At 51.0% G+C, this 26,049-nt stretch overlaps 1 protein-coding gene across 1 annotated transcript in view; it reads right to left on the reverse strand.

Annotated features, from left to right (window-relative positions):
* Positions 1-276: 276 nt before the first annotated feature.
* Positions 277-26,049, reverse strand: part of HRH2 (histamine receptor H2) — an 89,144-nt gene continuing 63,371 nt past the window's right edge. Inside the window, exon 3 of the mRNA XM_027607162.1 lies at positions 277-396. Within this exon, the coding sequence (XP_027462963.1) occupies positions 360-396 (37 nt within the window). The 3' untranslated portion in view covers positions 277-359. The remainder of the gene's footprint in view (positions 397-26,049) is intronic.

A 26,049-nucleotide genomic window follows, 5' to 3' on the forward strand; every position in this document is an offset into this window, starting at 1 on the left:
AGGAGCAAAACCAGGACCGGGATGTGGCTCTTTGGACTCCAGAGCCTCCGACGTTATTTTGCCATCCCTGTCACGTGGCCACCAATGTATAGTTCTTCATTTTCTTTAAATTGGCTTAAATCAAAATCCAAACCTGACAGACCAGAAGGGCAGGGTCAGCCATGAGGGAAGTAGCCTCCCCTCTAGGTTAAGGCAAAGGCCGTACATTCTCAGGCCTTGCCAAAGCCTCTGAGAGGTTCCCTCCATCACTGGACATGGGCAGTGCCTACTGGTCCCCACAGAGATGCTCCCAGTCCCAGCTCCAGCAGAACTGGTGATTCCCACACTGTTCTCAGCTCTCCCAGCTCTTCATTGGAGACTTAAGCTTCTTTGCCTTCCTGCCCGGCCTCAGCCTTCCTGCAAGTCAGGGAGCATGAAGTTGCCACTTCATTTGAGAGGCAGGAAGAGAAAAAACACAACAAGTGCAAAGCTCAAATGATTATCTCCATCAGTTACCCTGGGACACTTCTCCCCGCGGGGCTGAGACCGTCCCAGGCTCTGGGTGTAGCGCCTTGAAACCTGTCAGAACAGCCCACACTGATGGCAAGGCGGGGTCTTGTTTTCCTGTTTTAACATTTTATGATGGAAAGTTCAAACTTATACAGAAGTAGAGAAATAGTATAATAAACCTTCCTGTGTCCGTCATCCCCGTTCCGACAGCTCCCAGCCCATTCTGTTTAATCTGTATCTCCACCTACTCTCTCCCTTCCATATTATCTTGAAGCAAATCCCAGGCATCGTAGCACTTCATCCATAAATATTTCAGTTTGTGTCTTTAAGAAGTAAGGAGAGACAGATTTTTGAATGGAGAAAACCTTCCCAACTGGAAACATTTGCTTATTTGAAAAGGGGGAACTGTGACCTTACAGCACAGGATGAGACACTCCAAGCTCTTCCTGGCCCTTCCACGGGGCATGTCAAGCAAGGCCTGTCCTTCACTGCTTCCCTTTCCTCATGGCTAATGCAAACCTGATCCCCACTTCAGAGATGAGAAAACTGAGGCTCAGAGAGGAGCAGGATTTGTCCAAGGTTATGAGGTTTTATAGTACACGGGCTAGCTGGAGACAAGTGGGTCACTTAGGCAGGCTAGTCCTCTGGGTCCTTTTGAGTCAATGTTTTCTAAATAGTTGGTCAGCATTTATTTAGAGGTGAGGCTGGGTACTGCAGGGGAAGAATGGAGAGAAGAGACTCTTGTGGCAGCCTCAGCCTGGTCCCTGTTCTTGAAATTCTGTTCTGGTCCCAATTCGCACAACCCACCCAGCAGAACCAAACCCTGCAGTTAACCCGCCCACTCTCCTTTGAGGGCAGTTCAGCAACCATCTGTTGTTATTCAGTTTGCCCTTGTGTATGAGGGGGTGTCTCACTTTTAACCCAGGCAGCTTCCTCAGTGATTCCCCCGAACCCCATAGAGTTCTTTCACTGAGATGAGTTGGGGTGAACCAACCAGGGTTATTTCAAGTGGCACTGACAGAAAATTCAATGACAGAAATTTCAATGACAAAAAGGGAAATTTATTGGTTGATGTGAGTCCAATAGATTCTCCTTCAGGATTGGCTAGATCCAGGGGAAATATGTTGTTCTCCCCTTCCTGGCCTTGCTTTCCCTGATGACAGCTCCCTTCTCAGGCAGGTTCTGCCCTCATGGTGCCAGATGGTGGCCAAGTTCTGGCCTGTATGCTCTCCTTTTATGAGCCCAGCAGGAGAGACTTTCTTTCCTTTTTTTTTTTTTTTTTTAATTTATTTCTTTGAGAATCGAGAGAGAACAAGAGAGCTGCAGAGGAAAAGGGAGGGGCAGGCTCCCTGCTGAGCAGGGAGCCCCACGTGGGCCTCGATCCCAGGACCCCGGGATCCCGACTTGAGACGCTTAACTGACTGAGCCACCCAGGTGCCCCCCGCCCCCCGCCAGGATTCTCTTTCCTGACTCATTGACTCCTGTTGGGTCATGTGCCCATGCCTGAGCCAATCATCATGGCTGGGAGTTGAGATACACTGGTTGGATTAGATCCAGGTCATCTGGGGGGGACCAGTGGACGAGTGGTCTTTGGGTGACTCCAATACTCCCGTGGAGTGAGGTTAGAGGGGTTTTGGCTCCCCAGGAGAGACTCTGTAGGCTTACTGAAAAAGGGAATGGATGCTGAGCAGGCAAGTAATGGATTTCCACCCTCCGGTGATAGTTCCAGGGATATTTAAGCGTCCCCTAGTTGTGCCCTGGCCATGGCGAACGCCGGCTGCTTGTCCCTTCTTGTAGCTAGTGTCAGAGCTGTAATTTAGAACCCGTGGCTCCCGGCTCTCAGCCCAGTGCTCTTCACGTCCTTTCCCTCCCACTTTCTGCGCCTGTGGTCAGCGGGCAAACTGCCCTGTGCTGGCATCTCTGGGCAGGGCCACCGGGGGCACACTCGCCTCCCATCCTGGCCAAAAGCAGCTCCCTGCCTCCTAGCCTGAGGACCAGGCGCGGTTTCCTACAGCACCTGCCATCCTGTTTGCCTCTGACCTTGAGCAGTCTCTTCATGTTTCTGAGCCTCAGTCTCGCAGTTTGGAACATCTGTAAAATGGAGCTAATGGTGATGCTGACCTTCCAGGCTGCGGGAGGCTGAAATGAGCTTGTGACTTGTAAATGATGCTAAAAATGGAAATAATAATACTATTACTCTTGCCACCTGCTTCTTCCTCTCAGGAGGTATTCTTTTCTCAATCCCCCTTCTCCGTTCCTCGCAGGGGAGCAGCGACTTGCTCAGGCTTTGTTCGAGATGAGTGTTGATGGCTTGGAAGCTTTCAGAGCCGCCCACTCTTCCTCCTCCCATCCTGCTGAGCTGACAATTTCGCATGACATCAATTCCTCTGACAGCCGTGTAAACAGATGGTGGTCCCTGCTGCCCGGGGTGCTGGGGAGCGATACCATGGTAACCTGCTAAACTGTGACAGGTGCCAGGACGGTGGGAAATCCAGGACCTTCAGACAGGCACACACATGGCACGGGCAGCAGGGCCTGAGTTGTGGGTTTATCTCAGACATAGTGGGCCAAGCTTGGCGGGCGTGGTAGCAAGGCCGTAGGCTCGCGTATGGATGCTACTCCTCCTTAGCTGTGTGACCACGGCTGAATTTCTTCCTTTCTCCTGGCCCATGGTGGGTCATTAGCTCCACCCCAGAGTAGCAAGGGTATGGGCCTGAAAGTGCCCAGCTCCGGGATGGGACATGGCTGACGCCCAATAAATGTTTGTTGAGTGAATAAACAAATGAATGAAGGAGACCTATACTATAGGATCAGCTCCCTGGAAGCTGGCTGGAGACAGACCCCTTGCAGGTCCTGGTTGGAAGAGGGAAAAGGTGTGAATGGGATCTGAGAACTCAAGAGGCTGGGATAGCACCTGCCAAGGGCCACTCCCGCTCCTTCTATCAATAGTGGGGACCTAATAATTTGCGAGTGGTGTGATCTCCATTCTCAATTCCCCCCCAGAGCTGGGAGAGTAAATGAACACTCCCAGCCTGGGAAACTGGTGGGTAGGCCTGCAGCATCTGGGCTTATGGAATCATAACTTCAACTAACTCTGTCTGCTTGCCTCAGTTTCCCCAACTGTCCTCTCATCCCTGCTGGACTTGGAGCTCTGCTTTAAGCCATGGTCTATCCTAAGCTCAGAGAGGGGCAGTGACTTGACTAAGGCCATACAGCCATCCATACAAACCACCCGGGTTTGGGACAGCCTCCCTTGTCTGCCATCAAGCCCCTTTGCTGGAAGGGTCCTCCCCAGCTTCCCTTTATGCATGCTACTCTTTCACAGGGCAGCCCTAGACAACACCTCCTCCCTCTTCTTTCTCACTGTCCTCTTCTCCCACATGCCTTGTGGCTCGGTCTGCCCCCCTGACAGTAAGCACCTCAAAGAAACAGGAAAGCTTGCCCCGCCACTGACTGGCTCCGCCACCCTGGGCAAGTGACTTCACCTTTGCCGGTCAGTTTCTTCATACAGCGAAGGGGAAAGTTGCTCTGGATGGATTAAATTTGGTAATATCTGCAAAAAAGTGCATAAAGGAGTGCCTGGCACAGAGCAAACTTCCAGTAAATAGTGATTTTTGGTATTATGCAGAGGAGCTCCTCATCCCTTCTGGGAAGATTGCTTTCCACAAATCGGATTGACTTCAGGCAAGATTTGGAGTGGCAAAAGCACAAGTGTGGGAGCAGCTGGATATGGGTCAAGCTGTGTGACCCCAGATAAGCCGCTGACCTTCTCTGAGCATCTGGAAAATGGGGCTAATGATCCCTACCTGCAGAACTGTTGGGGTTGGATGGGCACCTGGAGTGGGGCCTTGGTGCATGCTAACATGATGTCGGTTGTAGTAAGTGCTCCTGGAATAAGGATTATTTCCATGACATTGAGCACCAGAACCACCGAAGGCAGGGATTCCTCACACTGAATTCCTGGAAGGTGGTTGTTTGGCTTCAGCTTGCATACCTCTAGTGACAGGAAACTCATTCCTGTTGAGTTGGAAGCTCTGCTAGCAGCCGATCTTCTGTGGAGTTCACACTTGCCTCTCTCGGTGTGGGCTTCCTCCCTGGGGTCTCCAGTTCTGCCTCAGGGACACCAGGAGCAGCTTCCCCTCCACGTCTTGCTTAGCGGCCTTCTCCTCTGAGCCAAGGAGAACCAGAACGGAGGAGATGGCCCAAGCAGCATCCCCTCCCCCTGCCCCCCGCAAAGAGCTTTCTGACCGTTTTGGCCAGGCCGGAAGGTTTGAGAGCTGGCAGGCAAGCATGAGAGGTTGTCCTTGGGTAGGCTAAGTGGGCCATCTGTCCTGGCTGAGTCACAGGGTGGACCTCGGTGGAGGACTGGAGCGTGGCTGGACCCAGCGTGGAGACCAGGGTGTGAGTTGCCACCATCTCACAGGCCAGCTCCCCTGGTTGTGGCTGGGGGGGGCACGACCCCAATGTCTGCATCACGGGGTTCTTTTAAGGATTAAATGGTCAGAGATATTTTAATATCTAACATGGTTCTTGGAATCTGCTAATAATCTTTTTTTTTTTTCCTTTGAAGCTGTAATCAGTGAATGGGTTAACCTGCTCCAGAGAGAAGCTTCAAATGAACCAAGCTTTTAAACATTCATTACTCTTTCAACTTCAAGGTTTTTTTTATTTTTTTATTTTTTTATGCTTCTTTCAAAATTCATCAGCTTAGGGAAAGTTGGCTGTCTTAATAACAGCACTAAGAAAATGTTGATAGGGTTCTTCCAATAACAGATACTTCTCTGGCAGGGAGGCAGCATCAAAATGGTTTCTGGAGACTTCCAATCTTCCCTTTTGGTCTTCCAGCAAGGTTCGACTCCTCCAGACCCTCTTCCATGGCTGTGTTAGCCACCCTGATGTCTTATGGCTCCCACCTTCCCTATAGGAGACAGGGCAGCTGAAAGGACTGCACACAAAGACCCTTAAGAAGGAAGGAAGCAAGCAGTAAAAGCCCCTACACATGTTCTAGGTTTGAATACAGTTTAGAGTCTCAGACTGTTTCCTTTCCCCACTTTTGTCCTCATTTCTATCAGGCATCACTGTACTTGCAGACGTCACAGGAACAGCGGCAAGGGACACATACAGATAGAGGACAGGACTTCCAATCCTTCCCCTTCATTCTGGTCCTGAATAAGTTAGGGCATCCTGAACTTGGAAGGGAACCAAGAGACCGTTTGACTGAGATGGCTGCCCACGAGAGGGATGCTGTGGTTTGAAGGTGTGCGTCCACCCTAAAGCCACAGGTGGAAATCCTAATCCCCGAGGTGATTGTATTGGAAGGTGGGGCCTTTGGAAAGCAGTTTGGTCAGTGAGAGCTCAGCTCATGATTGGGGGATTAGTGCTCTTACAAAAGAGACCCCAGAGAGCTCCCTCATCCTCTTCTTCCATGTGAGAACAGAGCAAGAACACTGTGACTCAGAAGAGGGCCCTCACTTGACCACGCTGGCACCCTGAACTTGGACTTTCAGGCTCCAGAACTGTAAGAAATAAATTTTTGTTGCTTATAAGCCACCCAGTCTGTGGTATTTGGTTACAGCGGCCGAGATGGACTAAGGCAAAGGATCGCTGCCAGAGGCAGCCTCCTAGAGAGGGTGTGGTCAGCCAGGGCCTCCTGACCACTTCCTCACTGCCTTGCAGAAGGGATCAGGAGCAATCACAGGCAAAAGTGAAGAAATGAGAGTTCTAGTCTTGCCTGCACTGCTGAGTGGCTACATCACTTCTCTCTGGACCTCCATTTCTGCACATGTCAAATCACAGGGTTGGACTAATTGATCAGAATAATCTAAAAGTCATTGTTATTTGGGTGCTTCGCACAGACTAGATTCTGAGTTAAGTGTTTCATGTAAATGACCTGTTTTCATTCTCCCACCAACTCTAAGTTTCTTTTGAGAATCCAAGTGTCAATAAAGATCATATTAAATCTTAGGTCTTTTGTGTATCTGAAAGTTATCCTAGGCACACCTTTATATATTTGCAGACATCAGCCTTTTGATAAAGAACAAGGAATTTTCAATGAGATACACTATCAGTTAGGATTAGATGTTGCTGTGTGTGATGGAAATCCCAAAGTAACAGAGGCTTAAACACAGAGTTTACATTATTGCATAAAAGTCGTGCAGGGCTGGTATGGATGCTCCAGGAATTCATTAAGGACCCAGGTTCCTTCCATCTTTATGCTCTGCTGCACAAAGCTTCTGTCCTCAAGGCCACCAAATGGCCCAAGAAGACTCCTGGAGCTCCAGTTCTCTTATATTAGCATTGGCTTCATCACAGGCAGCTGGCTACAGTGGTTCCAGGAATCACATCCAGAGTCAACAACTCCACTGGAGGCCCAAGAAGAAGAGAGGAAGGGCTGAAAGGAGTGTACTTTGGCTGAGTCAACACCCTTTAGGCAGTCTTCCTGGAATGCTTACAATTTGCTTCCATTTGCACATCATTGGCCAGAACTCAGTCATGTGGTTACACCTACCTGCAAGGGGAGGATGGGAAATGTTGTCTTTTAACTGGGCACATTGCTACCCTGAATAAAGTGTGGGTTTTGTTTGCAAGGAAGAATGGGGGAAAGAACCTTGGCTGGTAAATGAGAGCCTCTGTTGCAGATGCTTATGTGCAAAGGATTGTATGCATAATCACAAACCAAGTAGACTGTTTTGCAGATGTATTAATGTAGCTACTTAACATAAAATACCAATGTCTGTATCAGTTAGGATTCTTTTGATTGCATGTGATAGAAACCCCATCTCTAACAGGCTTAAACAATAAGGACATTTATAATCCCACATATTTCACTTACAGAGGTAGGGTTAGCATCAGGGTTGGTTGATTCAGCAGCTCGACAACAAACTCTTTCTGTCCGTCTATCATTTCTCTTATATTAGTGTTGGCTTCATCAGAGGCAACTGGCTACAGTGGCTCCAGGAACCACATCGGGACTCAATAATATCCAGGCAAATACAAAGGCACATTATTTCTAGTGACTCTCTCTTAGAAGTCACAAAATGTCTCTCATGCCTCAGTGGCCAGCACTGGTTTATCATCTTCTCCTGAAGAACAACTCATTGGCAAGGGAGAAGGGCAATTAAGCCACCTCTGGAGCTGGGATCAGCTTGCATGAAGCTCATGACTACCTAGGGGCATAGTAGATACCTGAATAAAATTGGGGCTCTGTTAGTAGGGGCCACAGAGGAAGCATGCTGGTAGGCAAGTGTCATCTCCATCTCCAGGCTCATAGAGGTGAGAGAATTTGTTCAAAGTTCAACAGCCAGTGAGCAACAGAGAGAGAGAGAGCCTGAGCCAGGGGGGGTCGTCCCCGGTTTAAGACGCTTAGCCTCCTGCTCTGCAACCAGAGAAGGGAGGGGTTCTAGAAGTCAGCTGTGTCACTGCTTCCAGAACTTCAGCCATTTGTCCACCACTTTTGTGGTTTCCCCCTCAGATTGACTCATACCTGCATGATGATTTACTCAAAACTTTTTTATTTAGTGAAGATCGCCTTTATAATTTTCGTTAAGATAAACTCATGATTTTGGCATCAACGATTACATTAAAAAAGGACAAAACCACTGACATACATGAGAAACTAGTCTTGCTTGACAGAAGTAGAAGATAAATCCTCAAAAGAAATACAATGCAAACCACCCTCTTCTCCTTTCCAGAGGGATGCTGTTACCTGACAGAATTCTGGAATTCCAAGTGTACTCTATCTCCCTTAACGAAGAATGACCAGGAGCGTGGAACGCATTAGAGACTTACCAGCACCAAGCTCCCTCCTTGATGAAGTAAGGACTTACAGAGAAGGGGCAAAGCAGCCAGCCTTGTTTATGATGCAGTTCGGTGCCATGGAAGGCTCCTCCACGTCCACCTGAAATCATCCCATGTATCCGCCTTGGAGGAAACATTACCTTAGATCGAAGCCCAAATGCTTTGTGACTTCTGCACTGCACATAACAACACAGTTTGGGGGGGCGTGCAGACAGCAGTAAGCATGCCTCCCAGAGATCATTGGTTTCGTTGGCACTCAGCTGAGCTGGGTGAGGACTGACTAGGCGACCTTTCTGTCTAGTCGGGTCAGGGTTGGCAAACTCTTTCTGTAACAAGTCAGGAAGTGAATGTTGTAGGCTTTGCGGGCCACACAGTGTCAGGCGCAGTGACTCAAAGCTACTGTTGTGGTGTGACAGCAGCTCAGACAAGATGTAAGTGGCTCAGTCAGGCTGTGTTTCATAAAACTTTAGGAATGCTGAAATTTTAACTTCATGTAATTTTCACACCTCACGAAATAATGTTCTCCTTTTGATTGTTTTCAACCATTTAAATTTTTTTCAAAATTGATTTATTTACCTGAGAGAGAGAGAGAGAGAGAGAGAGGGAGAGGGAGAGGGAGAGTGAGAGAGCAGGGGGGAGGGGTGGGGGAGAGGGGGAGAAGAGAATCTGAAGCTGACTCTGTGCTGAGCGTGGAGCCTGATGCGGGGCTCGATCTCACGACCCCAAGATCACCATCAGAGCCTAAACCAAGAGTCAGATGCTTAACCAACAGTGCCACTCAGACGCCCCCTTTTTGACCACTTAAGAATGTAAACATATTCTTAGTTCTAGGGCCATTCCAAAAACAAGTGATAGGCCAGATTTGACCTGAGAACCATAGTTTGCTCACCCTGGCCTGAACCAAAAGCTGTCCCTGCCTCTGTCAGAGCTGGCAGCCTAGGTGTGGGATCTGCTAGAATGCACATGGTCCTGCACAAAGATGGGCCCGCACTTGGTTGAATGCTCTGCTACAACCATCTTGAAAGCATTAATAATTTTTGAATAAGGGACCCTGCATTTTCATTTCACAGTGGGACCTGCAAATTACATAGCCAGTCCTGGTGTCTTCTCATGAGCTGTGTAGAGACATGGAGAATTATCCCCCAACAGTGGTCTTACTGGAGCATGTCCTCCTTATGGTGATGGCAGAAGTACAAGAAGCTAAGTGGAAACACCTAGGTCTCTTAAGGCCTACACCTGAAACAGGCTGACTGCCACTTCTCGCCTTCTGTTGGCCAAAGCAGGTCTTATGGCTGAGCCCAAAGTCAGGAAAAATGGGAAACATACTCTGTTCTTTTAATGAGAGGGACTCTAATGTCACATGACAAAGGGCTTGGATATGGGGAGAGGTGATGAATTGGGGCCAATAATGCCATCTACGACCAACTCTATTACACTCTGTTAATCATTCTGGCTGTTTGCACACCTCTAGTGTCAAAGAACTCATTATCCGGTCCTCTTGTCTGTAAGCTTTATTAGTCCCTTGTTCCATCCGCCCAGGCAGAGGCAAGGACAAAAGACTTTTGTGTGTCCTGAGGTTGATTTCCAGGAGCAGCAATACACAGATAGTCTTCCTTCCCCGTCTGTGGGATCAGAGAGACTGACAGCGTGGAGACTAGAACTCGTTGGCATTTTGAATGTACAAGCCAGCATGCCAGTCTCCTCCTAAACACTCAGGCAGCTCCCTTTCCTAGAAGAGTCCTCTTGGGGATCTCAGTAGCTTGCCTAACACCTTCGTGCTGAAAACCTGGAGAAGAAAAATGGCTGGCTCATATTCTACTTGGTGAATTCTTTCTAGGTTTTAAACACATTTGAATAAACAGAGTGAGGCCACAAACACAGATCTGACTCTCATTCATTCCCCTGCTTGAAGTCCCTTCCTGGCTCCCACAGCCCAGCTTGGCTTCACCGCACGGTCTTTGTGGTGTGGCCACAGCTGCCTACACAACTGCATTTCCTGCACATTCTGCTCACGATAAGCATCTAGACTCACTGGACATCTTCCACCTCTAGGCCTCTGCACCCACTGTCACAATCTTGGAGGTCACTGGCAAGATAAGCCATCTCGACTACTTTTAAACAAGAAAAAGGAAATTGTTGGCACATGTAATTGAAAATCCAGCGGTGGAGGGAGCTTCAGGCATGCAGAGGTGCTTAAATCATGCTGTTTAGAATATGCTTTTCTCTTATTTACTCCATTCTCGGGCAGGCACTCCCCTCACCGTGATCAGTAGGAGTAGCTTCAGGAGAAAAGAAGAGTGTCTTTTCTAGATAGTCCAGCAAAGGTCCCAGGGCTAACTCTCATTGGCTGATTGGAGTCACGTGCCCATCATTAAACCAAGGGCTGTGGGAGATTGAGTGTACTGATTGGCCAGGCCTGGATCCTCAGCCTATTCCCGCATCTAAGAGAGTGGCATTAGCTCCACTTAAACCACAGGGACCCAGAGTGGGGATTTCCCATGGGAAAATCAGGGGGCGGTTACCAAATGAAGTGCTGAACAGAGGCGGGGAAGCCAAGACAACAGACGTCCCCACCCTCTGGTTCCTCCGTCTGAAATGCTTTCCTCTTCTCTGTGTGGCAAACTCCCACTCATCCTCCTAGCTCCACCTCTGGTGGGGTCCCTCTTGTAGACCCCTGAGCCCACCCTAGAATAAGCCACTCCTTTCTCTGTGGGTCCCTCCCATCACTCAATGCTACGCTGCCACGGGCCTCTTGGGGTCATCTGCTTCTGGAAAATGTTGGTGAACTTGGCCAAACTCCCCAGTTTCAGAGCCTGTCCCAGTTCACACCTTCCCTGATTTCCACGCGTCCTTGGCTTTCCTCCGCATGACACTTGGCTTCCACATCTGTGCGTGTCACCTCAGCTTGGCCACTGGTGTGCACACCTCGACACCCTTGCCATCTCAACAACAACAAAATCTCATCACACGTGTGATTTTGTGAGTGTTTTACCCTGACTGAAGACCTGAGGGTGACAAAGGAATCCCATGCCTCTCACAGAGCCTTCTGCTGTTAGGTTGGCTCCCCACTTAGCCCCACCCCCTTCTAAGAACACCCTTCTCCCCAGGGTGGCCCCCCACTGGGCCTGGCATTTACTCCTCCTGTCTCCCCACCCCCCCCAAGGCACAGACCTGCCAGTCTAGTCTGCACTTACCTACCCTCCTTCCACGCTTCTCTGCTCCCCACTCCTAATTCTGGTGAATACTCTACATCGGGGCAATTCCAGTGGTCTGTCCAGTCTCTCCCTTCTCAGCAAGATCTGAGCTCCTTGAGGGGCCAGGTCCAGGTCATCTCTATGTCTCCAGTGTCCAAGACAGGGCATGGCACCGAGTAGGGGCTCAGTGGAGGCTAAATTCAAAAACTGGTTTCAACAAAAGGCTGCACTTAAAAAAATCAGCAAGAATTTCTTTGGCTGCTGCAGGAAGCACAGAGAGTGTGGGTGAGTGATGATTTCAGCAGAAATGCCACAGGACGCTCGGGTTCTCAATTATTTATGGACCTAAAGAGACACGTTCCCAGAGCGCAGCGATATATTCTGAAGATGTCAGGGCAGAATGTGAGTGACTTTGTTCCTTAGAATCCCTGCAGCCCTACTCTGCACCTCCCAGGGAGGGGGGGTTTTAGCTTCTTTTTTGCAGCATTAAAGAACTGTTTTGGAACTCAGTTCCACTCCTGCTCAGTTACTGTTTCTCAATGCACTGGCAAAGATCGAGAGATGAGAGCAGGATAGCCTCTGGGAACAGAGGGGTCTAGGTTCGAGTCTTGTTCTGCCCTGGGTCACGCTATGCTTCCCCCTCTCTGGGAGGCCGTTTTCTCCTCTGTGCTATGGAGACCAGCACTACTTCCCTGCCAGGCACCTGGGGGCCTTCAGTGAAGCAGTAACCTATAGGCGTACAGCCTGACACTGGGTGCACATAGCAGGTGCTCATCTGATGGTAGTCCCGTGCTCTGTCCTGGCTAAACTAGGTCCAGCTTCACCCTGTGTGGCTCTGAGTTCCTGGAGTCCCCCATCAGGGGCAGAGTTTGTGGATGGAGCTTTAAAAAAGATTTACAAAGCATATGCTTTTCATTTGAACCAGAGAGTAGAGATGGTATAATTAGCTGCAAGGGATTTCTTATTTGTAGAAGGAAGAGTTGAAGGGTTTCTAGGCCAGACTATTAGTGCTTTTCTCAAGAGCAGAGGGTATGTGAGTTCCAAGCACACGAGGTGTGCTGATCCTGGAGACAGAGGGTGTGCTGGTCTTAGGGCCTGGGGGTGTGCTTGTCCTATGGGGCAGGTGCAGACTCTACAGTCAGACGGTCCTGAATTTTCACCTTGTGTTTGGTGACCCAGAAGTGAGTGGGGATGGAGGCAGCCTCTGGGGCCTCATCCCCATTGGTGCTGGCCCTGATTTTCACAATGGGTTTCCACTTCTGGATACCTTCTATAATGTTCATATGGTGACCAACAGAGACTGTGATCATGGAGATTTCCTAGGGTCTGGTATTCCACAGGTGCTTAATAAATGATTGCTGAATGAACTGTTTGATGAGTGAATAGCCTCAGACTTGGGGTGAGATGGAGCTTGATACAAATTTTATGTGTCCCTGGCTAAGTGTCTATTTCCTCTGAACATCAATGTCTTCATGTGCGAAAGTGGGTATAAAACTACCGACTAGTCTGGGTTTTTGAGGATGGAATGGATCACAGCTGGAGAAGCACCCAGCACATAGTTAGCACTCAGTCCATGATAGATTCTCCCTCTGAGAGGGCTAAGAAGTCGCCTTCTTTAGAATTTCAGAAGTTTCCACTTTCCCCCCTTATTCTTCTCTAAATAAATAATTCTCTCCTTAAGTACTGCCTTCTAGATAAAGAAAACTCTCTTATTTAATTTGTTTTCCTGTTTGTTTAATTACTACCATTAAAACGTTAATGCTTTCTTGTATTTTTTCATGGCAAATGTGATATTTTAACTCCACTTGGGGTTATTTTATTTGTCAAGCTTCTGCTGTTGCAAGTATCAGAAACCTGATTTGAAGGGGGACTTAAGAAAAGGGAGACACTTACTGGTTTCTGTAATTAAATATCGTAGGGGGTTGCTTTAGCCAGAACGAGGCTGCAGGCAGACAATCAGACGGTGGGTCAGGATGCAGTGTCTGGTTCTTGGCTCTGCTCTCCTGCGTCACCCTCGCTCTGGGGCAGCCTTTGCCCCTGTCTTCTCCTCTCAACAGTGACATTGAAAGAGCGTTCTCTTCCCATTGGACACACCAAGCATCTTGGGACTTGGGTCCAAATGCTGCAGCTGGGGGCCTGGGCCAGCCCTGTTGGGCTCCATGCCTGGAGCTGGGGGTGGGGGCTTGGTTCCCTCCAAACCTCTTGGGCTGCAAGCGGCAGGCAGTGGGTCCCACGGGGAAGCCAGGGTGGTTTCTGCTCTCTGAGGCAGGGGACATCCGTAAGGATTATTATCATTTCTATTTTACAGGTGAAGAAACAACGTATGTTTGCCACTGTTTCATTAGCAGCTGACTCAACCCCCTCTAATAAACTTATTTCCTCCGAAAAATAGGACCTGACTGTCACATAGTCAACTTAAAAGACCCTTGTGGAACCAGGGTGCTTGTGTCGACTTCTACAGATGTCCGGGGCCACATGTGGGGCCTGGTTGCAGAGGAGCTCGTGCGGAGTGCCAAAGAAGGTTGAGGGTGGCCTTTGTCATGGCCCCCCCTTGACGATCTTGTGTAGGTCCCCATCCTGGATCTTCATTCCTTCATCTGTGAAATGGAAACAAACAACGCTATCCTCTCAGAGATGTTCAGAGGATGCGCTGGGGTGATGAGCATGTAGTAAGCGCTCAGTGAATGCAGAGTTGGCTGTGAACCCGTGCCACCTTAGGCCAGTCCCTCCGCCATTGGAGCCTGAGCATCTCTGTCTGCAGAATGGGATGATGACAATCTCACATCCAGGGTTGGGCAGGCAGGAGGCACTTAATGAGAGTCTGGAGCCTGAGAGGAGAGAGGACTTTGTGGACTATAAATTCCTACCAGGCGCCAGGCATCTTTATCCACATGACCTTGCTGTGACTAAGCCCCTGCTATTCATAAGGAAACAGAGGCTCAGGGAGGCAAACTTCCTCCTCACACAGCTGAGGGGCAGAGCCAGATTTTTTTTTTTTTTTAAGATTTTACATATTTATTTGTCAGAGGGAGAGAGAGAGAGAGAGAGAGAGCACAAGCAGGGGGAGCGGCAGGCAGAGGGAGAAGAAGACTCCCCACTGATCAAGGAGCCCGATGCGGGGCTCGATCCCAGGACCCTGGGATCATGACCTAAGCCGAAGGCAGATGCTTAACTGACTGAGCCACCCAGGCGCCCCCAGAGCCAGACTTTGAACCGTGTCTTACCACTGTTCCAGCTGCTTCCTGAAGAACTGGGCGGCCGCTTCCACATATAGCCCTCATCCCTCAGGGCCTGGCTAAGAAGGCCTTTCATGTGTCTCCCCAGGGCTCCCCAGTCTGGGATAGGACCCTTCGTGGTTTCCTGCAGCTCCCTAGGTCCCCATCACAGCTCTGCCTCCCTGGAAGTGCTTCTGTCTGTGTGTCTGTCTTCCTCCACTGGACCGGGGACCAGGCCTGAGGTGCATCAGAGCCCCTGACCCCTGGTGTGCCGCTGGGAGTGACGGGGGCGCCCCTAAGTTTGGACACAATGGTGTGGTATAGAGCTTCCGGCTTCCCCTGCAGTCCTCCCAGCCGGACCCTGAGCAGGGCCGAGAACCTCCCTGAGCCTCAGGTTTCTCCTCTGTGAAATGGGAACACCATCTAGCTGTGTGGTTGTCAGGAGTGAAGGAGTGCGGCAACAGTAGCTAATGCTCTTTGAGGACTTCATCATCTCATTCATTTTTGCCGACCATCTTTTAAGGCAGAGACTAGATTCGAGCACATTTTACGGACAAGAAATAGACTGAGAGATGAGAACTGATTTGCCCGGAGTTGCGCGGCGGAAGCCACTGCACGCACGGTGGGGCTCACCAGTGGCGTCTGGAGGAATAATACACAGTCACGGGCACCCCCGACCACACTGCCCCCTGCCGGCCTTGCCCGCACGGGCCTCCTGGGCCTGGTTAAATGCCGAGCTCGGCCGCGCTGTGTGTACCCGCACAGCTTGCTGGGCCGCACCTCGCTGGGGAGGAGAGCCCGGTCTGCACAGCAGGCCTGGGGCAGCTTCGGGAAGGTGGCCGGGTTGGGGCCGAACAGAGGCCCCGCCTAGCCTCGCCGAGAAGCAACTGGCGCCTTGAAGTCTCGGGTTCTGGTCTGGGAAGATGGCGGCGCGCCTCCACCAGCCCACACGTTCAGCGCGTCTTCCTCTTGGCGGCAACAGCTTCCTCCTGCGGGAAGAGCTGTAGCGGGCGCGCGCGTTCTCCACGGGGGCAGCCCCGGCAGCGCTGCGACATTGACAGTGAGCGCTCGCGTCCAGGAAGGGCCGAGGGGGCGTGGCGTGAGGCGACACAGGACCGCCTGTCAGAGACCCCTCAGGAAACAGCTAGAGACACTTGGGGTATAAGGGAGGGGTCTGTGGAAATGTGGGTGGGCCGTCAGTGGTGGGGGACCCGAGAGCCGCTCCTACTGCACAGCCAGTGAGTGTTGGGGCTGGGGCCAGCCCTGGAAAGTGGGGGGTCAAGGCCAGGCAGAGAGGTGCTCTGTCAGCTTTCCCAGAGGCCTGGAGGGAAGTAGGTTTAGAAGGCAGACTTGGATCCACTGTCCAGCAAGAGAATCATTGGCCAGAGAAGTGCTGAGCTTCCTGTCTCTGGAGGTATTCAAGTAGATACTGGAGCAGAGATATGGAAGGATTAGGGCACCGGGATCTCCAAGGACCCTTCCTGATTCTCTGTATCTGGGGGAAACAACTGATGATCTGACTGCTCCTCTGTTGTGAATGACCTTGGCCTTGCAGAGAAGACCTCAGGCTGAGGCTCTGAGCTGGCTTTTGGGGCCCTGTCAAGGACAGGGAGCAGCAACCCTTGGCGAGGGACCAATAATGCTTTTCTTTCCCTGCTCTCAAGGATGGCAGCTGTTGACTCTCCTGCAGCTTAGCGTCTGGTTCTTCCAAATTGGTGGAAGGTCATGTTCCAGCAGATGTAAGTGACCAGAGGGCAGACAGGTAGCTCATCTCGAAGGCTGAAAGGACAGGGAAGGTCAAGGGGGCTACGGGATGGCACCTGGGTGAGATGGCCATCTGGAGAGGCTGGGATCCTATGGGGAGCATTCTAGGTATGGGCAGGTGAGCTGCGAGTGTGGAGAATCAGGGATGGCTTCCTTGCAAAGGTGGTGTGAAACAGTCTTGAAAGATGTGGAAGACTGGGGGAAAAGGGAGAGACATTGCAGGCAGTCCCTAAACCTGAGACTAGAGCCAGAAGCTGGGTTCGTCAATACCTATTTGGTTGTAATTGCTAGAAATGGAATTAAACCCAAATGGTTTTTTTTTTTTTTTTTTTTTTTTTTTTGGTTCATGTAATTGAGAAGTCCAGAGGCAGCTTCAGGCATAGCTAGATCCAGATTCTCAAACAATGTCCTCATCTCTTTCCATTACTCAAATCTGCTTTCCCCATGTATTGTCTCAGAGGGGCTTTCCCAAAGATGCTCACTGGCAGCACTTCTCTGCTAGCTCTGCATAAGTTCCAAGAACAGTCTCATTGCTCTGACTTAGCCATACACAGCCCTGAACAGGCATGGAAGGCTGTGGCTCGCTTTGACTGGTCAGGGTCCAACTCCTGGGTTAAGAAGGTGCAGAAGTATTTCCATAAGGAGAATTGGGGTCCCAGAAGAGGGACAGTGGATGGAGGTGAGGCGAAACCTGTCTGTGGCTGGGGCCTGATCCTGCCGATGGGCTTCCTGCCGCCTTTCCTTCTGACTTCTGAGCACTCCTGGCTTCCTTATCACGATGCTTGGACCCTCTGCCCAGATGCCCCTTTTCTTGTCTGAGCACCCTCTTGGTGACGGCCAGATGTCCACATCCTAACCCCCAGAGCCTGTGAATATGTGAGCTTCTGTGGCAAAGATGCGATGAAGTTAAGAGCCCTGAGACGAGGAGACAGTCCTGGATTATCCGGGAGGGCTCCGGGTAATCACAAGCACCCTTGTGCATGAGGGGGAAGCTGGAGAGGCAGGAGGAGATGTGAGGGCAGAGGGAGATTGGAGGGATGCCATTGCTGGCTGGGGGCCATGAGCCATGGGATACAGGCGGCCTGGAGAAGCTGGAAAAGCAAGGAACAGATTCTCCTCTGGAGCTTTCTTGAGACTTCTGGCCTCCAGAACGGTCAGTAATACATTTGTGTTGTTATAAGCCATGAAGTTTGTGGCAATTTGTTACAGCGGCCAGAGGAAACTGACACAACCCTGTGTACTTGTTATTTCACCTTCTGGATGCCTTGCTCTGCACTGGCCTCCCTCCATCACCCAGAGGAAGAGTCATCTCCCGTGCATCCCTGCTGAAGCAGGGTTGGGAGTCAGGTCCGCTCCTCTCAACCAACCCCGCCCCGCTGGGCAGCTTGCATGGGCTCACAGATCCGCTGCTGCCTGGGACTTACTCTGAGTCTTCCTCCTCCATGGGGTCAATGCACCCAGCAGACAAGCCTCAGTTTACACATCACTCCCACCCCGAGAAGTCTTCCGTGTACTTCAACACCTCATTACCCCCCCTTCCTTGCACACTCTCCATCGACTTGAATCACACTGGGGTGTAATTGTATGTTTCTCTGGTCCTCCATTAGGCTGTGAGCTCACTGAGGACACGGGCGGTGTCTGATTCCTCAACCACTATTCACCTCACAGGGCCTGCACATAGTAGGAGCTAAGTACATATTTGTTGAATGAACAATGAATGACAATAGGTATGCTCTAGGCATGTGGGGTGGGTCAGGGAGAACCCCCCAAAGATGGAATTGGACTTGACTCCTGGCTGTTCCCCCCCAAATCCGTTTTCTCTTCTTCCTGGTTCTTGCCTCCCTTGTAGTTGGATGTGGCCATGGGCTGAGTACTGAGTTCTGGCCCATGAGATGCAGCCAGAAGCAATGGGCTCCCTTTTGGGACTGAGGCTTTTAAGGAGCAGGTGTGTCCCTCCACATTGTCTCCCCTTGCTAAGGCTGGCAGGAGATGGGGACCAAGCGACAAGTGGTGGAGGCCTTGCTCCAATCCTGATGAAGAGGAAGAGGTCCCACTGATTAGGAATACAGGCTTAGGACCGTCATGGGAAGAAGAACCAATTCAGACCCGTTGAGCCCTTATTCATGGTGGAGCTACATTTCCACAGCTTGTATTACTCAAATTAATACAGAAATTGGTACCTTGAGCGGTTGGTGTTGCCATCACAACATATGTGGCATGGCTTGGGGCGGGGCCATGGGTGGAGAGGACATCGCAGACTCAGGCAGCAAAGCTGGGCACTCTTGTTAATGCAGGTGACAACGTCTAATGAGCCGTTGCCTACAAGGGGTCACGGAAGCAGTTGTTTCAGGGGAAGAGGGAAAGAGCCTGAAAGCTAGTGTGCTTTTGTTCCTTTTTGCTGCCCACAGTAAGATAGTACGAGAAAGACACGCGCCCAGGTGAGAACTGTCCAGGCTATGGGCTGCAATGAAAGGCAACAGAGCTCAGAAATGCAGGGCCTCTCTGGATCGGCTGGGTTTTCCTGACTCAGACTATTGCTTGAGCAAGAAATACACTTCTACTGGGTTTGAGTGTTCCTCAGCCTCTGGGGTGATTTTTGTAGTAGCTAGCATGACCCTCACTACACACATATCTTTGGTAACTACCACCTTTGGGTGTAAACATACACTTTGGCTGAGTCTCCGGCGGCAGGAATGGGCCACACTGAGCCCCCCTCACCCAGGCTGGCTCCCGCGGGAATCCGTGGCATGGGTGTGCAGCAGAAGGCCGCACTCAGGTGGCTACAGGATTCCCCAGTGAGCCAGTCTGCAAAATGCGGACAGAGACAGAAAGGGCTCTGCTACCCCCAAATAAAAGGCCCTGGGCTTTTGCCACTGAAAACTAGAATTAGTTCCTGGGTCACCAAAGGCAAGGGCAAAGTTAACAACTTGGAAATAATTTCTTGTATTTGCTTAGTTCTATAATTTACAAAGTTCTCCCACATCTGTGATCTCATGGAATGTGCCAAACCTATGAGGAAGGTGTTACTCACATTTTTCAGAGGAAGGACACTGAGCTTCAGGATTAATGACTTGCCCTGGGTCACACAGCTAATGAGCGAGGGAGCTATAATTCAAGGCCAGCTTCCCGTCTCTAGAGATTTGCTGTTGAATGACTGAGATGTGGAGGGGCCCCTTTATCACTGGGGCCTGGTGAGCGTGTGTGTGTGTGTGTGTGTGTGTGTGTGTGTGTGTGTGGTCGAAGACAGGGGAATCTTTGCATTTCTGTAGGCCTCAGTGACCCCAAGTGTACTGGGATTCTGCTGGACAGAGGGACCATGGAGGGCAGGTATGCTTGCCCAGAAAAATCTTTCCTGATGATACACCTGAGCCCCGCGAGAGAAGCCAGACGAGCTGTGATGAGCACCCAGGACTTAGGTCCGTGCTGAAGGCCTCTCTCTGTTACTCACTCGCTCTGCCCCGCCCTCCTTGGGCCTTGCCTCCCTGGCTGGCCCTCCTACACCCTGAAGAAGGAATCTCACCTGCCTCCCCCACATCGCCACCTTTCCATGCCCTGGGCTGCAAGGCTGGGCTCTGGGAACTGAGGGGGAGTTCCGGGGGCTGGAGTGCCAACCTGGACTCGCTCTATTGGATTGGGTCGTGGACTTTTGCTGGTCTTTGGCCCCCCAGCCTCCCCACCCCCTTCACTGGGGAACCGTGGGCGGGGTTGTCCTGGGGCTGTCTATGGAGGTGGCTGTGTTCTCCAGACCAGGCCAGGGGCGTGGCCTTACGCCAGGGGTTTTGAATCATAGGGAGAGACCATCAGAGGTCATTCATCAGGTGGAGGCAGCCTGGCGGAGAGAAGAGTGTATCCCCCCCCCCGCCCCACCCTGAGCTGCTCTGGCATTTGCTGAGCTCAATCCTCTGGCTTTCCCTTCATTTTGGGAGCTACCTGACATCCTTCCAGTAGATTAAGTTCCCTCACATCAGGGTTTAGGGCTTGCAGCCAAGGACTCTTGATGATGCAGACAGAAACCCAAGTAGATAGTAGGAAAGGAAATATTTTCTAAAGCCTTCTTTAGAGCAATGCAGTGCACATTTATCGAGCACCAACGGTGTGCTAGCCCCTGTGCTGGGCACCTGGGCTCCAGAGAGGTCCGGATCTCTTTCACAGCCTGGAGGAGCTCATGGTTTGTAGCAGGGGACAGCGAAGAGACAGAAACCAGTGTCAGCATGCTGCTGTGCCATGTCTCCCATGTAATAAACTCCCAACTGCTAATTCAATTGGCACCCAGAAGGGTTTGCTCCTGCTTCCTCTCATTTCCCTTAAAAAAATCAATAAACTGCTCATAATGTCTTTTTTTTTGTTTTATTTATTTATTCGACAGGTAGAGAGAGAGAGAACACAAGTAGGCAGAGTGGCAGGCAGAAGGAGAGGGAGAAGCAGGCTTCCTCTCGAGCACGGAGCCTGATGCAGGGGCTCGATCCCAGGATGCTGTGATCATGACCCGAGCCGAAGGCAGACGCCCAACCAACTGAGCCACCCAGGCGTCCCTCATAATGTCTTTAAGAAAGACAAAATCAGAGCTTTTTATAACCTTATTATAGCGTTGGCATTTTCAGCATTTTTCCCCAAAACTGAAATCAAGTTAATGTGGCATCATTTGGGAATCAGACTGAGACAATTGTTTATGATAAATTAACCAATAACCAACCTGAGTTTGGCAGTTTACCATTTTCAGAGGCTCCCATGGGCATCACAACAACCCCGCAGGTTAGAAGACTAGCTCAGAGATGGGAAGGAACCTGCCAAAATTCGCACAGTGAGATGGAAATGGTAGAGCTGGGGTTTGATCCTGGATCTGCCTGGCTCCTCAGCCCCGGTTTTCTTCTGTGAGCAGTGCGGATGAATAGCTGGAACTCTGGGAGCTGCAGGATGGTGGGGCTGGGTGGAGAGGCTTTCTGCAGGGAGAAGGCTTGGCCAAGGGCTGTTGCTGGCAGGTGCCGCGGTGTGAGCATCCATGTTGCCGCACTGCCCCCTGGTGGACTCCCCGAGCCTGGCCTCCGGGCTGTTGGAGGGTTGAGCTGGGAGTTTCAGGCTGACGGTAGCTATGGGTGGGTTTGGGGAAACCTTCCTGGTGGAATGGCCTCTGCTTTTGGACAGCTGAATGTTTAAGCCTTCCAAAAGAGATAACAGATGTTCATGTGTTGGCTTGTTTGTGCGAAAAGTGTTTATTCATGAATGCATTCAACCTGTCTCCAGAGACACCTGCCTACCCCTGCCCAAAAGTTAATGACTTGGCACCACCCTTGTGCTCAGGGAGGCCCCAGCCTCATGGGAGGCTCAGGCCCACAGGCAGATGCCCATGATGCGGTGCGATGTGGACGCCGTGAAGCCATGCGCAGGGCATCCTGGGAACCCTAGCCTGGGCAGGAGTGGGGAGCGGTGGGAGGGGCGAGGGAAAGGTTGGTCAAAGAAGGTACCAGGTCAGGTGAGTGTGGAGGGGAGCCGAGGTAAGGTGGGGACAGACGGAGCAGCATGTCCTCCGCGAAGGGAATGGCTCCGATTTCACGCTGTAGTCATCATTTTGTGTTCTTTTCCTTCAGGAGACCCAGCCCAGACTGTGTGAGCTTCAGGGGCTCCACCTTACCTGGCTCTGCCCCCAGGCCAAGGAGGAGCCGAAGCAGCTGTGCGCTAGACCAGGCCAGGCTGGTGATGTGGCCAGAGCCCTCGAGGAGGGCCTTGGGGCCGCGGGGGACTGCAGAGGATAAAATGGTAAGAGGCAGAGAGTAGCCTGTTGGCTCAACTAAGAAACTCAGCTCTGTCCTGAGGGCAATGGGGTCCCATTAAAAGGTTCTGAGTAGGAGAGTGGCCGGGCTACCCCTGAGTTAGAAAATTTTTGACAGAGCAGAGAGCTCTCCCAGAGCAACCCCCTGACCCAGGCAGAGGGACCCCCACCGTGGTTCCCGTGCTTTGGCAGACCCTGCCCTGGCCCTCCAGCCATGCTGGTCCCCACAGGCGATGAGTCCCTGGGCCAGGAGGATGTGCCCACCTGGAGCCCACCCCCAGCTCCTCTTCCAGAACACACCTTGGCGAGCTGGGACCTGACTCCATGATCTGTGCAGGACTTGCCCAGCTCCAACCTCCAGAGGGTGGGCCATGCTGATGGTGTGTGCATGGCTAGACCCAAAAACAGCCATTTTGGGCGTGTGGAGAGGGAGTTGGAGGGTGCCTGACGGAGGGTAGCAGGCAGCTGGAGCTGCTGCAGGGGAGGGGAAGGCATGCCCATGTGGTCTCTCTTCATTGCCCTTTGTTCCCTTCACAGAGACTTACGAGCACCTGTGTTGTGCCCTGTGCTGGGCTCTCTGGGCCAGGCCCGGTGGTTTCCTGGGCCATATGTACTCTGCAGGCCTGGATATACTGCTGGCACGAGGTGCCAGGAAGGAGTTCTGTAGGTGGGAATCCAGAGGCTGGTGGCTGCACACAGGCATGAGTGTGTTCTTCTTTGTGGGGCCAGGCTGAGGACAAATGCCAGGCCAAACAGGGAGACAGTCCCAGGGCTGATGTGTGCCTGATGTAGTGACACATGGGGGAGGGAAGGGCAAGAGAGAGGGCTAATGCCCAGATAGCAGTGCCAGGAGCCCTCAGTTCCTATTTCTTAGCTCTTGGTATGTAGCTCAGGAATAGGTCAAGTGGCTTAAGAGCTCAGGAATGGGGCAAAAACACAAGGGGGGGAAACACAAGGGGGAGGGCACTGGCGGGATTGGGGAGTCTTATCTGGGAGTTGGGGGCAGCTGGGGGCCTATCTTTGGCAATCTGGTCTCTGGGACACAGGCCAGACCTCCTGTTCCTTCCAGAACAGAATTCCCGCCATGTCTGCAGCCCCCAGGAGGCAGCAGCAGGCTCCCCAAAGGCGGGGAGGAGGCGCTAGTCTGGCCCAGCCTGGTAATTAGACCTTTCAATTGCAATTACTTTTGCAATTAGCTCAGCTGGTAATTGGAACGGGAGGTGGTAATTTCTGTCCTTCATGGAAGCTCCCTCTGAATTGAGTTTTGCTTGTCCGTCCAGGGTACAGGGTAGAGCTCTGGGGGGAGTGCTGGGCTCTTGGGAGGGAGCAGTGTGCACACAGCCCGCGGTTGGCTCAAAGTGAAGCATTTGGGTTCTCCCGACCCCTGGGGTGGGACATTCAGGGCACAGCAAGTGGGCTTGAATGTGGGCTGGCCTAGGGACTTGCTTCTAACTAGTAGAATATGACAAGGGTGATGGATGTCCCTTCTACATAGGTTACAACAGATTATGACTTCTGGTTTGCTAGCAGACCCTCTTTACTGCCTCTGGCTGGCACGCTTCAAGGAAGTCAGCTGCCATGTCGGGGAGGCCCGTGCAGGAAGGAACCGAATGCTGCCAACAACTGGCAAGTGAGCCTGGCAGCCAGTCCTTCCCCAGCTGAGCCTTTGGATGAGACCACAGACTCTGGGCTGACACACCTGATCACAACCTCTTGAGAGACTGAAACAGAAAACCCAGCTAAGCAGATCCCAGGTTCCTGACCCTAGAAACAGGGAGACAATAATTGTGTGTTGTTTTAAGCTGCTCATTTTTGGTCTAAGTTGTTATTCAGCAATAGGTAACTAGTACATGGACAAACTATTAAATTAAATATGTTCTATCCTTTGACCTTGACAAAGTATACTTTAAAAACTACCTGAGAGGTCAGGTTTAAATCTAGAATCTTTGGACTCCTTGGATTTCTGCACCAGAACTTGGTGGGGTGGGGGAGCTGGACTGTGGCATGAGGACACCCCCCTGCTCTTCACACTCTGGCTCTATCCCATACACCCCAGGGCTCATACACGTGTGAGGGTTAAAACTCCATACACCAGCCCCCCTAACATTAGCTAGTTGCTAATAACAACTAGCCAGTTCTGGGCCCAGCCATGCTCACACCATTGTTACAGTCTGCCTCAAGAGGTTGGCTCTAGGGAAAAAGCCCATGCAGGCCCTAGAATTGGGCTTTAGCGCTATTTAGCCGAGGAAATCCAGGGTCTCAAGTGTGGTTTATAAGGGAGGTTTGAGCTCCTGGTGGGCATATCCTCTTGGCCCCACAGACTCCTGACTGTGGGGTACAGCTGGAGGTCCAGGGCAGGACTGTCTGAAGCTCAGGAACCACAGTGGGGGCCCTTCTGGCCGGAGTATGAGGGTCACCCTGGGAGGGCCCTTGTTCCAGCCTTCTCAGGCAGGAGTGACGCACCTGCAGGGATATGCCAGAACAAAAACGACCCTGGAGAGACAGGAAGGGGTGGGGGCATTAAATAATACCAGTTCAGTTCTCACCAGGGCCCACTCTATGCCAAGCACTTGCCAGGCTCTGGCAACCAAAGATTTGAAGGACACAGCCTCTGCCTTCGCAGTTAGTAGGGGAGGCCATACCTCAAACCAGACCAAGTCCTTCTCCCCAAGCATACCGGTTCTTGAAAATCTATACATGGGAGAGGTTTTTTTGTTTTACAGGCCTTCATTCAATTAGAATGGATTGAGTACCTATTACATGCCAGGAGCTGGGTATTAAGCAGGAGGGCTTTATTAGCATAGGGGTTATTAAGAAGCTCATAGATCCTTGGCAGAACTGGCTGCGCTCTGAAGCTGGCCCTGCCCACCAGCCTGATGCGCTGCTCCCTGAGCCCACCGCTTTCTGCAATGAGCTTATTTCTCAATTGAAGATGCCTGTTGCCTTTGATCGGTTAAAGTCACACGTCTGTACCCGAAGGGCAAGGAGGCTGGGAAATGCAGATGTTTGCATTCTATACTGGGCAGGAGGAGTTCACAGTAGAGGAAACCCTGGACAAGCGGGAGGGCGCGCGCAGGTGTGGGCAGCCGTGATTGACAGCTGCCTGACTGGCAAGGGGCCCGCACGGACCCACCAGTTGCGCAGGACGAAATCCAGCGGCGTTAACTTCGCAACGCGCAACAGCGAAGCCTTAACATTTCCTGCTAGTAAAGTGCCACTTGTTTTTGGAGACCACTAGTTTGAGGAAGAAGAATGGATCTAATCTTGCCAAATAAAGGATTTTCAATCCCTTCCAAATTTTTTTGCAAGTCACATTCTATTTCGATTTGGGGTAAATATTTAAACCACCCCGCGGATGAATGTTCCCTATGGCAGTTGCTGCAGTTTATAACCTCTAACTCGGGACTCCCTCCCCCTTCTCACAGGGTTGTCACCATCCCCTCTGTTTAGCTGTTGCCTGCATATTGCCAAAAAAAAAAAAAAGCTGATTTCAGAATATAAAAATAAAAAAATAAGACTGCAAAATCAAAACCAATCAATGTTTATATTTAAACATATTCTTCAAGCAGTAATATTATGCAAGCTGGTGAACTGCAGGTGAATTCAACACTAGAGTCATATAAGGTGGGGTCTGAAAACATTTTAATAGTGAAGATATGGGGTAAATCCTCCCAGATTAGCATATCTGTATGGGAAGGACCTTCATCAAACTTCAAACTACACGATGTTTAAAAACTTGTAACTGTCTTCATTTGGTGAGATGTAAAACATTTATTTACTTTAAAATTGTGAGGCTTTTAAAGCAAATATTTATTAGGTATCG

This window comes from Zalophus californianus, chromosome 5, assembly GCF_009762305.2.
Source record: "Zalophus californianus isolate mZalCal1 chromosome 5, mZalCal1.pri.v2, whole genome shotgun sequence".
Taxonomy (NCBI): Eukaryota; Metazoa; Chordata; class Mammalia; order Carnivora; family Otariidae; genus Zalophus; species Zalophus californianus.